A 14121-nucleotide genomic window follows, 5' to 3' on the forward strand; every position below is an offset into this window, starting at 1 on the left:
TGACTTGATAAGCAAATACATGGATGATCCAAAGGTCTCACACATGAAAGATGCAAGGAGAATTATAAGGTACCTAAATGGAACCATGAATTATGGTTTATTGTTTCCTAGCAACACATGTGATGATGATGCAGTAATCACATGTTATTCAGACTCAGATTGGTGTGGAGATAACTCAAACAGAATGAGTACAACAGGTTATTTTTCAAGGTTTTTGGAGCATCAATCTCATGGTGCTCAAAGAAGTAACCAGTTGTGGCATTATCTTCATGTGAAGCTGAATACATGGCAGGATCCTATGCGGCATGTCAAGCAATCTGGACTGAATCATTGCTAAAGGAATTAAAGGTTACAATTATAAAACCACTTGTTCTTCAATTGGATAACATACCAACTATTAACTTTGCAAGAAATCATGTTCTTCATGGCAGGAGCAAACACATAGAAGCCAAGTTTCATTTCTTAAGGCAGCAAATGACTCAAGAAAAACTTGAAGTAAGACATTGCTCAAGTGAATCTCAGTTGGCTGACATCTTCACCAAAGGACTGAAAGTTGATAATTTTTTTGCTATTAAGCAAAAGCTTGGAGTGGTTTTAATTCAATAGTTAGATTGTTTTGATATCTTTTTGTAATACTTAGAAGGATTATAAGGGGGTATGTTGTTGGTTAATTCATTTAAGGTAGTTAGAAGCTGGTTAGTTGGTAGTTATTTGAGACAGTTACTTGGATTACAACACACATTGTATTTTTATATAAGTGATGTGTTGAGTTTCATTTTAAACTAATTTATTCAATAATAATACAAACTATTCTCACACATGTTCTAGACATCTTTACCCAGATCTTGCATATTCTTTCTTTCTCTTAACTAACTATCATTGCATTAACAAATTGAAAGTCCTAATTTTATGACTAAATAAACATATATGGATTTAATTGAAATACACTGATAATGTAAAATGATTTTACACCGTCAGATAATCCTAGACGTTGGATATTGAAATATATTTGACTTTTATTTTAAAAATCTATAAAGTAATGCAAACGGATGATGGTGATAAATTGACACTATAAATCTTTTTAAACTGACTGTACATACTAATTAAGTCCAAAACATATTTAATTATAAAAATATTATCATTTTAATCTAATTTATGTACATCGATTGTAAAGTTATTTTATAACAATATTTTAAAAACAAATATTTAAAATTGGTAATATCAAGATTTGATTAAATAAATATGTAAAAAGAATATGTCACGTAAATCAATAAATCTTTTATTATTTTATTCTAACAATTACACACGTTCTATTTTTTTCACTTCAATTTATAAAGTTATGATATATTTTTTAAATGTAATTACTTAGTTTTGTTCATAATCAAATAAATAACCGTTGAGAAAATTTAGCAAAAAATAACTGAAAAAAAACAAAATTCACCGTCTCGGGGGACATAGAGTTAAACGCATCATAAAAGCTAAAAAGACACAAGTCTAAACTAAAGTAGTTGTTGGGGTTGGTACGAAGTACATGTTTGGTGCGATAAATAGAGTGATGGAAGAAAGTGAAAAGCTAAAAACTGAAGAGAATGGAGAATCAGAAGAAATAACATGGAGTTCGGGTGCTGGAACAGATGGTCTCTCTCTTGACTGCTCCGTCCTCGATCTCAAGGACTCAACCAACGCCGCCGCAATTGCCGCCGATCCTTCCTTTGATGTCACTGGTAATTCCAAAAAGGTACTTCCTTTCTCTTGTTTCCTTTTCACCATGCAAATTTTTAGTGACAGGGAAAATTCGTCACTAAATGTCGTTGAATAAGTTAGTTGTTTTATTAGGGCTCAGGGAGGTGAGTGTGATTTTTTTTTTTTTTGAAGCTTTGTAGTTTAAGAGAACTACAGCTACCTTTTGTAGAAGAGAAGAAAGAATCAGAAGACAGACTATGGAGTTGGGGTGCTGGAACAGATGGTCAATTAGGAACTGGTAGACTTCAAGATGAACATCTTCCTCGACTATTGTCTCTCCCTTCTGTCTCTACACTTGCCTGCGGCGGCGCTCATGTCATCGCCTTAACCTCTGGTACATATATATCTACACTCCACCTCTTTTTTTTCTCCAACTCAAATTCGCTGTTGTTATATATCAAATATTTTGGTTGTATTAATGCAGCTGGGAAGGTATTGTCATGGGGTAGGGGCAATTCTGGTCAACTAGGTCATGGAGAGATTGTCAATAGCATGTTGTATCCCAAGGCTGTAACATCATTGGACAACCACTTCATAACCTATGTCTCTGCTGGTTGGAGTCACTCGGGTTTTGTTTCAGGTTTGGATCTTTGTCCCCCATATATGTTTGTGAAATGGATATTTGAGTTTGGTTTTCTGTTGAAAGCTGATTAGTTTTGTCTTTTGTCTTTTCATTTGTTCTTGGTTGGTTTCTAGATAGTGGAAGCCTATTCACTTGTGGGGATGGCTCTTTTGGTCAACTTGGACATGGAGATTATGGCTCTCACAGTTCCCCTGTTAAAGTGTCCTGCTTTGTTGATCAGCATGTTGCAGAGGTAGCATGTGGAATGCGACATTCTCTTGTCTTGTTGAAAGGTATTGAATTGGTAAAAATTCTTGCTTAGATTGCTGAGTTTCTGTTTATGAAAGTGAACTCAAGCTTTAAAACACGGCCACGAGGTTGTCTCGTGGTCTTTGATATTGTAAAAGCTTATGGTAAAACAAGTCGGATACAGCCACAATTGTTGTCTCAGAGATTAGTTATATAGCACCGATATTTTAGATTGAAGATGTGTTTTGTATCTGGCACATGTTGGTTACTAAAATCAACACAATATTGTCACATGTAGTAGTTCACCAAAGGTTGTGATGATGCAGGTTGTCTTTCAAGTCAAGTTTATGGATTCGGCTCTGGAAAGCGTGGTCAATTGGGTTTCTCAAAAGATAAAATCAAATTGATTAATCTTCCTAAAGTTGTTAGTGGATTTGAAGATGTTGATATAGTTGGAATTGCTGCAAATGGAGATCACAGTGCTTCATTATCTGGTAAATCCATCACTCATCTCTTGCATCATCATATGTGGTTTACATATTTCAAAAATACATTATATTGTTTTCGAAAAGTTTCATTATCTCTTTTTATTGTTGCATCAGTTGATGGGAATCTTTACACCTGGGGAAGAGGCTTCAAGGGCTTTGAAGATTCTCTCCTTCCACAATGCTTAAACTCTACGTTGAAATTCACTAAAGCCACTCTAGGGTGGAACCATGCTTTAGCCATGACTGGTATTTATCGCGCTAACACCGAAGGATGATCCCCCCTTTTCTGTTACTTCCCCTTTTAAGGAAGGCTAATTTTGTTTGTTAAATTTGTGTATAGGTGATGGGGAGGCTTATATGCTTGGTGGCAACCACCTTGGAGTGCTTAGTGATCTTCGCAATGAATGTCCAGCTAAGAAGTTAAATGGTAATGTTTTGAATTGTTGAATCCCAACGACATCATAATTTTTGTACTCTTAGTTGCATGCATTAACAGAACTGTCGGATATTAGACATACAGTCGAGATCGAAAATTGTGTAATCTCGTTGTACGATTCCCATTACAGGGAGTCCCGATCCAAGAATATGAGCTATTACCACAAATAATTCAGAGTTCCATATAACTAGATAAAACTTTTCTAAAATGAACTTGTTTATCATGCTGTAGATTCAAGAGAAGCCAACTTGGAGAAAGTCCCTGGCCTTGATGGAGTAAAGATTACTGACATTGCTACTGGAGCTGAGCATTCTGTTCTGGTCACAGGCAAGACATAATTTTGTTTCACCTAAGCAAAATTTTATAATCACATTAAGATGCTGACTTTTTCTCTTCCTCATTTTAGAGAATGGAGAAATAAAGACATGGGGTTGGGGTGAGCATGGTCAGCTAGGGCTAGGGGATGCTAATGACCAAATCAGTCCTGTTACTGTAAGTCTTGGTTATGATCTGAATGAAGCGGCGTCAACCAGAGTTTATTGCGGAAGTGGCTTCACATTTGCTGTAACCAAGCCCTAAGTTCTCCTCAAACTGGTTCACACACTAGAGGGTGGCACTTTGGGAAGAGTGTTTTGCTTCTCAATTGCTGCTCACTGCACTTGGAAACGAGAGTCATCTGATTTCTCAGGGTTGAGATCTAGGAGTCAAGTGGATAACTGATATGGTTAATAGGGACACCTCTCCATGAAATAGAAAGCTTCATTATCATACCTTAAATGGCATATAAAAGACTTGTATTTATAATAGCTTACACAATAGCTCTTATTACAATCAAAACCAGAATAACAGAGCTTATTTTCTCACAGATGATCTCTAGTCTTGCCATTTATGGACTAGGCAGTGTACAGAAGCCAGTATCACAAATTTTGGTTTGAGCTAAAACATGGCCGAGATTCACAATTGTAAATTTAACTAAAGTTGGTGGCTAACATGTTTTCATTGTTAAACTCATAATTTTGTGGCTAACATATTTTCATTGTTAAACTCATAATTTTGTTTATCGGTAAATTTATTAATATTGTCATTTCTCTCAACAAAAGGAAAACCACGAACTCTTCTGGTTTTGGCTTCTGATCTTATATTACTATAACTAGTGTAAGAATCTGTCTCGCTTGTCATGCACATACATTTTCTTTTTTGTTTTAAATCTAATTAAAACTTGTAATATCTGCATAATTAAACTTATAAAATAATTTTAGAACTCTATAAAATGAGTCACTAAATGAATGAAATAGATGTTTGTAATTATGATATTTAATTTAAGGGAAATGCAAACGACTACTGATACATTATAGATTATCAAATTTACTTGGACTTGGGCATGTGAGATAGCTGCAAAAAGTTAGTAACTAGGAAAATCAGTGTTTTTCTATCATCAATTAAAGAAACACCTTCAGAAAAAATGAAAAAGATGAGGCTGGTTCTAAAGAGCACTAATAGATCTTGAACCCTACACATACACTTAACTAAACCATTTCTCATCTTCCACAATTAATCAGTGAGTATATGGAACCGCTTGCACAATTATAAGAACGTGTTAGAAATGATTAAAGATTAGTTTGAAATCATTCAAATTATCTACATTTAGAAGAGTTACAAGGACTAAATAAAACAAATAAATAAACTACTCACTCTATACTTTGTACAAGAGTGAAAAAATGGCTAAAAGAATTGGGTGGCTAACCTAATGCTTGTAATCCTCTTCTGTGTTCTACAGATATTTTCTCACCCTCTCAATTTTTTTGTTACATCAATCATGAACAACAAGAAGATTATTCACATATCCATTGTTATTAACCACTGGACGTAATGGATCAATTTTCCATTCGCCGTCAACGATAAACTTGATCTGCAACAAAAAGCCAAATCATTATATCACCTTTTGCATATATCTTATTTGTCACAACCTCAAGTAGTTTAGGAAATCCTTTTGAATAAATAAAATACAACGAACCTCATATTTTCCAGGATACAGCTGTAAAATCACAGAAAATATACCCGTATCTGATTTCTCCATCTTTCTCTGCAATGTAATACGATCTGTTAAATATCATTTGAATATATACTGTGCTCGGTATATGCATCCCAACAAATATCAGCAGTCAATATACAAAAATGTTGTTATGCTGCATTCTTCAGTCTACAAATCAATGACGAATTAGAATTGATTTTTGCAGGATTCAATGACAAAAGCAAAGACGATTTAATTTCATTGACTAAACACCTGATAGTGTGACCTATGAATCCAAAATAAAACACAGGCAAAATTGGTGGTTGATACTAAAAGTACTTTCATATATACTGTATGCACAAATCCTAAGCAAGATTGATTGTGAACCATCCATCACCTGACATTTAATATGGCATCCATGCGACTAACATATAAAAATATTTTCAATGAAAATGGTCACATGAAACTATTCAACCAAAGTCAGAAAATAATGAAGACACGTGATGTGTGACTTATTATAGTTATAAAAGAGGGATATGTCGTCATTTACTTATTATAGTTATAAAAGAGGGATATGTCGTCATTTAATTACAATAGTTTTAACGGAATCTATTTATAAGATGCATAAGCATAACACCATAATGCATTTGGATAAACTCAAACAAAAGTGCTTTTATAATCTCATTTATTTCAATAGCTTTAAGTTATATAAAAAAAACTACTCTTCCTATGTTATGAGATAAGTACTTAAAACATCTTTTTTTCAAGGTTTTGGTTATAGTTTACAAAAAATTTGATTAATCGTCTTAAAAGCTTGTTAGACCTTTTTTCTTAATTAAAATAGCACAAGCGTACATGATCTAATATCTACAATAACCTAAATATAAAGTTCTTAGAAAGAGATTAGACCTGGGAGGACCAACCATCAAATGATCCTACTAAAAATACTTCTGAAGCATTATTAGGCCATACTACACAAGTACTCTTCAGAAGTTTCAAAGCTTTGTGGACATAATCAATCTTCTTCTGCTTCTCATCCAGAGCCTTTTGTGCATCCCTGGGAGAAAAAAGTGTGATATTGTCAAGATTTAATTTTTTGTTTGTGTCCTTGTGTAAGAAATTATTTGAATGATTGTCTGAGGATACATTATTGCCAATGCCATCTTTCCTTCTAACACTGCCAACTTAGCACGTAATGAACGCAGTCTGGCTTGAGCATTCATGATTTCAGTTTCCTGGAATTCCCAAGCATCGGAAAGCTTTTCGAGATTATCAGAAGTGTTCTTCTGCTCCTATTAAAGAATATACAGCAGACAAAACAAGACTCGTTTAAAGATTTTCTGAGGAGAGGCCTTCAAAACGACGTGGACAGAATGAAAAATTTTCCTATTAAAAAGAGAACACTCTTCTAGGATCTAGTTTCTTTACAGTAAAGCAATCACACATTTGTGGTAGCTAGTAGCTACTTCTATACTCCTTAACCAGTTAAATAACACGCATATTGTAATATATCCTAAATACGCCATTTTTTTTCTCATTCATAGTAGAATATGTGCCCTCACAAACATAGGTGATGACAAATTCTGATATCTATTTTTTTTCAATCATTGAAAAAATAAAATCATCCATCCCTCATGAAAATATAAAGACGATTGGTAAGTGAGAGTCTCAGGCAGTGTGTGAATCTTGTTCTATTTCTTGACTTTTTATTGAAGTTACATGAAAGTCCTATTATTAGATCATTATATTATAGCACTTACGACTTACCGTCAGCATTGTAACATCACTGGTGTTTGACCTCAATGAGTACAGTACTGTGGATAGCTCTGATTCCAGAAGCTGGATACGGGATTTTATGTCATTGCGATTTGCATCTAATCCGGTTTCTCTGTTTACAGGCTCGCGAGAAAAATCTCCTATTTTGACAATTTCAGGCCGTCCTGAGACATCACTCACACCTCCTTTCTGAATATCACTGGGAACAATTTCAGCATCTGTATGTCACACAAATATTTTAGTTAATCCTGACTGTTATACAAAGAAAGGAACAACTAAAAATGTGAGATAGATTACCTTCAAAATCTGCATCTGAATAACCAGTCCTCTGAATAATCCAGCTTCTCCACGTCTCTGGCTTATTTGAGTTCCTTGATTTATCTGAACCAATTTGAGATCTGTGTTGATCATGTTTGATCTGTGAACTACTTAGAGGTCTGGTTATTGGGTTCAATGAGGATGGTTTACTGCTATTGTGAAGGTTGGCAGCTACCTTTACCACATAGGAAATGCCAAAATTATTACTTTAAAATTTCAGTAGTAAAGGCATCAAAAGCTACATTTAAATATTTTTAAATTGATTTTCTCAACTTCTGCTCACAACAGCTCATGAGCAGTAAAACATTGCTCTAGTTAGCTTTAACTGGTAGGTAGAAATACATAATAGAAGAAACATTGAAAATATGAAACATTACATTTTTTTTTCAATATCGCCCATGTTTCATAACTCACAACATATTTTTTATTTTACTTTGGACATATGTAATAAAATAGAAACTAAGGAATGTCCTAAAGCATTCGAGAGGGATAACAATTACTTACTCCATCCATTGTGGTTCTATGATCCCGTTTATCTTTATCTTTAATATTATTATTGGGTGAAATGACATCTTCTTTCTCTCCGAATTCACGCCCAAAAGAACTATTTCTGTGTTTTTCCAGCCGATTCAGTATACCCTCAATGCCAGATTCCTCAACTACTATTTCCCTGTTTAAAAGAATATAAAGCTTAGGGCATTGCACAAAGCTATCTCTTATTCATTCATTTGACAATAAGAACGATAACAAGGCATCAAATAAAAATGATAGAAACTTACGAATGTAACTAAACTAACACATTAGCTCATTGCTGCAAGATTAAAGATGCAACCAAAATATTCCTAATGAAAAGCTCTAACATTCACATTACACCTAAGAACTAAACCAGGCTCGCTTAAAACTACAAACCATTCAAGGAGAAGAACAATACAACATCAACCATGTCTTATCTCACTATGTAGAGTTGGCCACATGGGTTTAACAATATCCTAATGCTCTAATCTTAGTGAGTGTCCAAAATGTAGTAATCTTAGTAAGCTACTAACAAATTAAGAAATTGCTAGTAGAATAAAGGTGCAGGCAAAATGTTCCCAATTAAAAGCTCTAATAGTAATACCCATGTTAGGCACCTTAACAATCCCCAAACTTCCACATACTTCAAACCATAAAAATATAAACGCAAGAAATGATTTACAATAAAAGAATATTGAAAAGCAAAAGATAAGAGCAGATTCATCATTAAAATAGGATCCTCACGCTGGTTCAGCTGGTTGAGAAAAGTTAACCAGAGAAGAACCAGAAGAAGAGGAAGAAGCAGCAACCCCGGAATCCCTAGTTCCATTCCCATCAATTTCACTGCTACTCCCTTCTTCAAAATCAACACTTTCAAGAGACCCATCTTTCAAATCCCACCCATAAGAAAGCCACCCACCTTCTTTTACAATAGCTTCAGCCAAATCTGCTCTCCCAGCTTTAACCAACTCTTCCTTTGTGGGAAACGTATCCGGGTTATCCGATTTCTGCATAAACTCCAAAATCTCATCTTCCAAAGACGAGAAATCTCCAGCCCAATCCTTACAACGCGTCAAAAACCGAGAGCAAGACCAACACAAACCCCTGTTGGAAAAACCCCCGCGCCCAATAACCAAACCGGGCTCGCTTAAACCCGCGAACCGTTGCACCCTTCTCGAAGAAGGTAGAGACACAAAGATAGGAGGAAAGAAAGAAACGGTTAAATGGGGGAAAAACACCGAAAGATAGGGTGCGGTGAGAGAATACATGGTTCAGGCATTTCGTCGAACACTTGCTCGGGGTAACACGAAAACGAGTGCAGCGCGAGAACCAAGCAACAAACAATACTGTGAGTGTGTTAATATCTGCACAGGGAATGGGATCCAGAAATGTTTAAATATTCTTAGTGCACACTTTCCACAATTGTTAATTCTTGTACACATCTATTTTCGAGTAAATAAATAAGCAACTTGATAATCAACTTATTTTATAATTGATTTCGCAGTTAATTTAACATAACAGGATTATTTGCAATAATTTTGAAGTCAATAGCTTGGAGAGAATCTCAAAACACCCCCTCACGTGTTTCTGGCCATATATGTTTACAGGAAAGAATCTTACTATATTATATATATCTTTTAATTTAAGATAGTTGTGAAATCATAAAAGTAATTATATAAATAACTTGTAAAAATTCTTAATACTTATACAATTTATAGAAGTCTTGTAATAAAAGAGGGAGTACAATCATATACCAAAAAAAAGGGAGTACAATCTTATAATTTTCAGGATAAACATCCTTAAAATTTAATCTAATATAATAGTCACTTTTTGTTCTCTTTTTGGGTTGGGTTGGGTTGAAACTGATGGGTGGATGAGATTAATGCCAAAAGAATACCTTAAAAAGTAATGATATGATAAAACAAATATTTGTACATTCATTCATGTTCACAAGTATTCTTGGCCCAGCTTGACAAAGGTTGTTTCAATTTTTGAAGTCGGTAGGATTGGAGTAACATAAATGAGAGATCATGTGCAGACCCCACATCAAACTATAGAACCATTTGAAGCACAAGAAACTCACCGTGGTTGTCGCCATTATGAAACTTCATCGTTTTCTTTCCTCCGACATCAGTAGCCAAGGTTTGGGTGGGAAATCAACTTAGTGACTGTTTGGATCTGCATTTTACGCCAATCATACGTGGATATGATAGAAAACGAGACTTGTGAAATAATGTGGTTTTAGAGTTAACGTGATTTTCTAATGGATATCTAAACACACACTTATTAACCATCATATTTGATATTTTCAGCTATAAAATCATGAGATTAATGCATAGTACTTTTTAAAGTTAGTTTTACATGCAATTTAATAATATCATTTTAACCCGTCAATCGTCTATTAGCAAGTTTTTTTCTGTCTCTTTATATTTTTTTTAAATAGTCGTTAAATATTAAAAAAAAAATGTATCATCCCTAATGTCATGTTCGGTTTAAAAAGGGTTCATGTCAAACGTTTGGGTTCATGTCAAATGTTTTGATACTTTACACTAGTAGTGTAACTTTTAAAATCTGAATTCATAGTTGATTCATTATATGAAATGGCTTAAGAATGTTGAAACAAATTGATTTATACTGTATCTCTAAAGTTGTGATGATAATAAAATATTTAAAGAATAATAAAGTATACTAACAAATGCTCAAGTGGGCAGTGTATATTTTGGAAAATTAATTTGACCAACCAAGATATGAGATCGACGAAGCCTATTTGCGTACATGTGTTTTTTTAGACCAAGTTAGCATAACAATCGAGTATGGTGGAGTTAGCAGACCGGATAGTCGTGTTGTCATCCAGTAATCGGAATCCAAATAGGATATCGGAATAAGGCGGAGCCGACCTCCTATAAGCGAGGAATGATTTGGTTATTACAAGTCGGGTCCGAGGACAAAGCTAAGATGTCATTTGAAGAGTCATAAGAAACGGTTACAAGATGATACGTTATGGCAGGGGAGTTATAATTAGTGAAGAGGCAGACGTTACATGACAATTATAAGGACGTCGCACGTTATTGACAAAAGTATTTATGAAGAATATGCAGAATGAAGTAGGGGTGTTCAAAACCAAACCAACCCAATAGAAAATCGCAAACCAAACCAAACCAAACCGAAACCGCAAAAAACCGCATTTGGTTCGGAATCGTTTGGGTCATTTTTTAATAAAACCGCACGGTTTGGTTTGGTTTGCGGTTTGTATTTTGCAAACCGAACTAAACCAAACCAAACCGCATTATGTTACAATCCAAAGTTCACTTATCCAACATCCAACCCAAACCTCAAACCTAGTATGCCTTAACCTTACAATTACAAACGATTTTCTCTTAATCACACTTAGGGTTTCAATTTCAACCTTCTTAAATCTCTCATAGTAGTATCACACATTCTTCTCATCTTCTTTTCCATGTAGGTCTCTCCTATTCTACTCTAATAAGTCCTCTATTATATTCTTTCTTTTTTATCTTTTATGTTACTATTTTCTCTTCCAATTACGTTTTTATTGCACTTTTCTTCTCAATCTCGCATCTCTTATGTTCTTTTTTCATCTTCTCTAATCTCTCATCTCATATGTTTTTTTTTTATGTTTTATTATAATATCTTTGATATTATTTTATACTACTATTTATATTTGTCTTTTATTCCACTTTTGTCTAATTTGGTTTTTTGTATATTGAATGAAACGTTTTTGTCTAAATATGACGAATTTTGATGTTATTTAGTAATGTACGAATGACTAAACACAAAGTTATGTCGTTATTTATAGGAGTATACATGGCTCAATAAAAATATTATAAAAAACCGAACCAACCCAAACTGCATTGATTTGGTTTGGTTTGGTTTGGTTTTATTTCTAAAAGTCAACGGAACCAAACCGAACCGCATGCTTTTTTCTCTTGCGGTTCGGGTGATTTTTATCGTAAAAACCGTCCAAACCGCACCGCGAACACCCCTAGAATGAAGCAAAGGGGGGGAGAAGGAGATGAAGACCTATAAATAGGAGAATATTTTGAGAGTAAGGGATGGGAAAAAACGAGACAAACACACATAACAAACACCCCAACCGTTCATTTTAGGCTCTCCTAGACTGAAAACAAGGAAGTCAACCTTTTAGTTTTTTTTAGCAAGAACATTTGGCACCCACCGTGGGGTCTCGGTAAAACTTTCTCAGGCCGTACAAAAATATCATAAAAAACGTTAATACTTTAGCTGGACGATGTTAGGATCATCTCCCAGTCAAATCGATCCACCCCCGCCACCAGATATGGTTCAATTGCTCGTGGTGGTGGAAGCACTTCGTTAGCAAAATGAAGTCTTGCAAGACAGTGTCCAAGTTTTACAAACACAAAGTCTTTAGGAAGGGTACAAAGGAGGAGCCTCTGAACTCTCAGCCTTTATCCGAAGTTATCTGGGATGATCAAGTCCCAGAGAACTTCAAGCCACTGTCGTTAATGTCTTTCAATGGTAAAACTGATCCACATGAGCATATTATTGCCATCAATAACCAAATGGAAATAGTAGGGGCTTCTGAGTCACTCAAGTGTAAGATCATGGTCAAGACCTTTAAAGAGGGAGCTTTGAGGTGATATATGAGTCTATCCAGGTTCTCGGTCATCATTTACCAAGACTTAACCAAGAATATGGTACAACACTTTTCGGCAAGTAAGCATAGGAAAATGTCGACTACCAGACTATTTAACGTCCGACAAGGGCACGCAGAATCTCTCCGGGAATATATGGAGAGATTCAATGAAGAAACAGTTAAGGTATCTCATCTAAGTCAGGAAATGTTCGTTGGAGCATTTCGGCACGACCTTAGAGTCGGGCAGTTCAATGAATCTTTAGCCCAAAAGTCGGCGTCCAACATGGATGAGGTTATCACCCGAGCAGAATGTTACATCAAATGAGAGGAAGTAACATGGAAAAAAGATCCCTAGATGCAAAAGAGAAAGTGCGGACCATAGAAGAAAGAGTTAGGCATAAGAAAGGATACTTTACTATTTTATCATGCATGCTAACTAAAAAGATAAAAACAAACGATAAAAATAAAGCATTTCCAAAGAAACAAAAGGTACTTGATCCAACGTCAAGTTATTTTCCAAATCAAAACTCACATCATTCCAACGTCAAGTATCTCTCATCCATTACATGATCCATGATCCACATCTTTTCTCCATTCTCTTCTATCCCAATCTCATTCTATCTCTCTCCTCCATTCTTCACACATTTTTCATAATAAACTCAAACATTTGATGCAACGTCAAATTCCTTTTTAAAAACCATTTCCATAACAAATTGAAATGCAAAAATGGGGTGTACGTGCTTGTACACAACATTCAAGTACTTGGGTTGTTGTTCGTACCTAGCTTAAGGACCTGACACTTAACTTCCCTCTTAAAATATCTAATGATTCAAACAAGTTATATCTAGGTTCTATGAGGGAGAAAAAAGGTAGTTAGGATACCCTTATCCTCTTGACTCCCAAGTATTCGATTGTTGGTCGTACTTAGTCAAGGGTTAGATACTTGTCTGCCTCTAAGTTCCAATGATTAAACTTGCCCAACTCTTTTCACAATTCAAATCTCTTTGGGATGAAAAAGAATGGTTATGATAATATTGTCCTCTCAACTCCCGAGTTTTTGGACTGTTGACTGTATCTAGTCAAGGGTCTGATACTTGTCTTCGTACATAAAATCAACCCCAACAAATCAAATTATTTTTTGCCTTAGTGCATCTCTTCAAACCTTTCAAAAAGGACGTGTTACTTCCGTTTTACCGTGAACGACGCTTAAGCCTCCATGTGTGAGAAAGTAATGTTTAACTGTTAGAGTATGATCCAAGCGCATCTACTTTACCGCAAACAAGCAAATACTTCTCGCTCCCATGACAGAGTATACAAGCAAGTGAACAGTAGCACGCGAACATCAATATTGTTCAGTAAAAACAACCAAATGCACACTCTGTTTGTGAGCCG

At 35.0% G+C, this 14121-nt stretch overlaps 2 protein-coding genes across 5 annotated transcripts; one reads left to right on the forward strand and one right to left on the reverse strand.

The window, feature by feature from the left end:
* Positions 1-1483: 1483 nt before the first annotated feature.
* LOC127119580 (ultraviolet-B receptor UVR8) lies at positions 1484-4343 on the forward strand. 3 transcript variants are annotated; one of them, XM_051049842.1, is made up of 9 exons: positions 1484-1738; positions 1884-2077; positions 2168-2323; positions 2440-2598; positions 2881-3048; positions 3157-3288; positions 3383-3469; positions 3710-3805; positions 3885-4343. In XM_051049842.1, the coding sequence occupies exons 1-9, from the start codon at positions 1635-1637 to the stop codon at positions 4055-4057; spliced, it is 1269 nt and encodes a 422-aa protein (XP_050905799.1). In that variant the 5' UTR covers positions 1484-1634; the 3' UTR covers positions 4058-4343. The 3 variants fall into 3 exon arrangements, with proteins under 3 accessions (XP_050905799.1, XP_050905797.1, XP_050905798.1); XM_051049840.1 differs by having other exon boundaries at positions 1496-1738; positions 1876-2077; XM_051049841.1 differs by having other exon boundaries at positions 1504-1738; positions 1900-2077.
* A 719-nt stretch (positions 4344-5062) lies between these two features.
* On the reverse strand, positions 5063-9656 carry LOC127119579 (protein PTST homolog 2, chloroplastic). Of its 2 annotated transcripts, none has more exons than XM_051049839.1 (8): positions 8841-9656; positions 8088-8253; positions 7563-7758; positions 7257-7483; positions 6636-6781; positions 6413-6546; positions 5493-5561; positions 5063-5387 (listed from the first exon to the last, which is right to left on the reverse strand). In XM_051049839.1, the coding sequence occupies exons 1-7, from the start codon at positions 9362-9364 to the stop codon at positions 5494-5496; spliced, it is 1461 nt and encodes a 486-aa protein (XP_050905796.1). In that variant the 5' UTR covers positions 9365-9656; the 3' UTR covers positions 5063-5387; position 5493. The 2 variants fall into 2 exon arrangements, with proteins under 2 accessions (XP_050905796.1, XP_050905795.1); XM_051049838.1 differs by having other exon boundaries at positions 6399-6546; positions 8841-9652.
* Between the last annotated feature and the right edge of the window lie 4465 nt (positions 9657-14121).

Source organism: Lathyrus oleraceus, chromosome 2 (assembly GCF_024323335.1).
Source record: "Lathyrus oleraceus cultivar Zhongwan6 chromosome 2, CAAS_Psat_ZW6_1.0, whole genome shotgun sequence".
Taxonomy (NCBI): Eukaryota; Viridiplantae; Streptophyta; class Magnoliopsida; order Fabales; family Fabaceae; genus Lathyrus; species Lathyrus oleraceus.

Coding starts and splice junctions, on each gene's coding strand:
- LOC127119580 (XM_051049840.1), top strand. CDS start 1,532: ATGTTTGGTGCGATAAATAGAGTGATGGAAGAAAGTGAAAAGCTAAAA. Junction 2,078..2,167: donor TGTCATCGCCTTAACCTCTG/GTACATATATAT, acceptor GTATTAATGCAG/CTGGGAAGGTATTGTCATGG. Junction 3,049..3,156: donor TCACAGTGCTTCATTATCTG/GTAAATCCATCA, acceptor TTGTTGCATCAG/TTGATGGGAATCTTTACACC.
- LOC127119579 (XM_051049838.1), bottom strand. CDS start 9,364: ATGTATTCTCTCACCGCACCCTATCTTTCGGTGTTTTTCCCCCATTTA. Junction 6,547..6,635: donor AAGATGGCATTGGCAATAAT/GTATCCTCAGAC, acceptor TTTTTCTCCCAG/GGATGCACAAAAGGCTCTGG. Junction 5,388..5,492: donor TGTATCCTGGAAAATATGAG/GTTCGTTGTATT, acceptor TTTTTGTTGCAG/ATCAAGTTTATCGTTGACGG.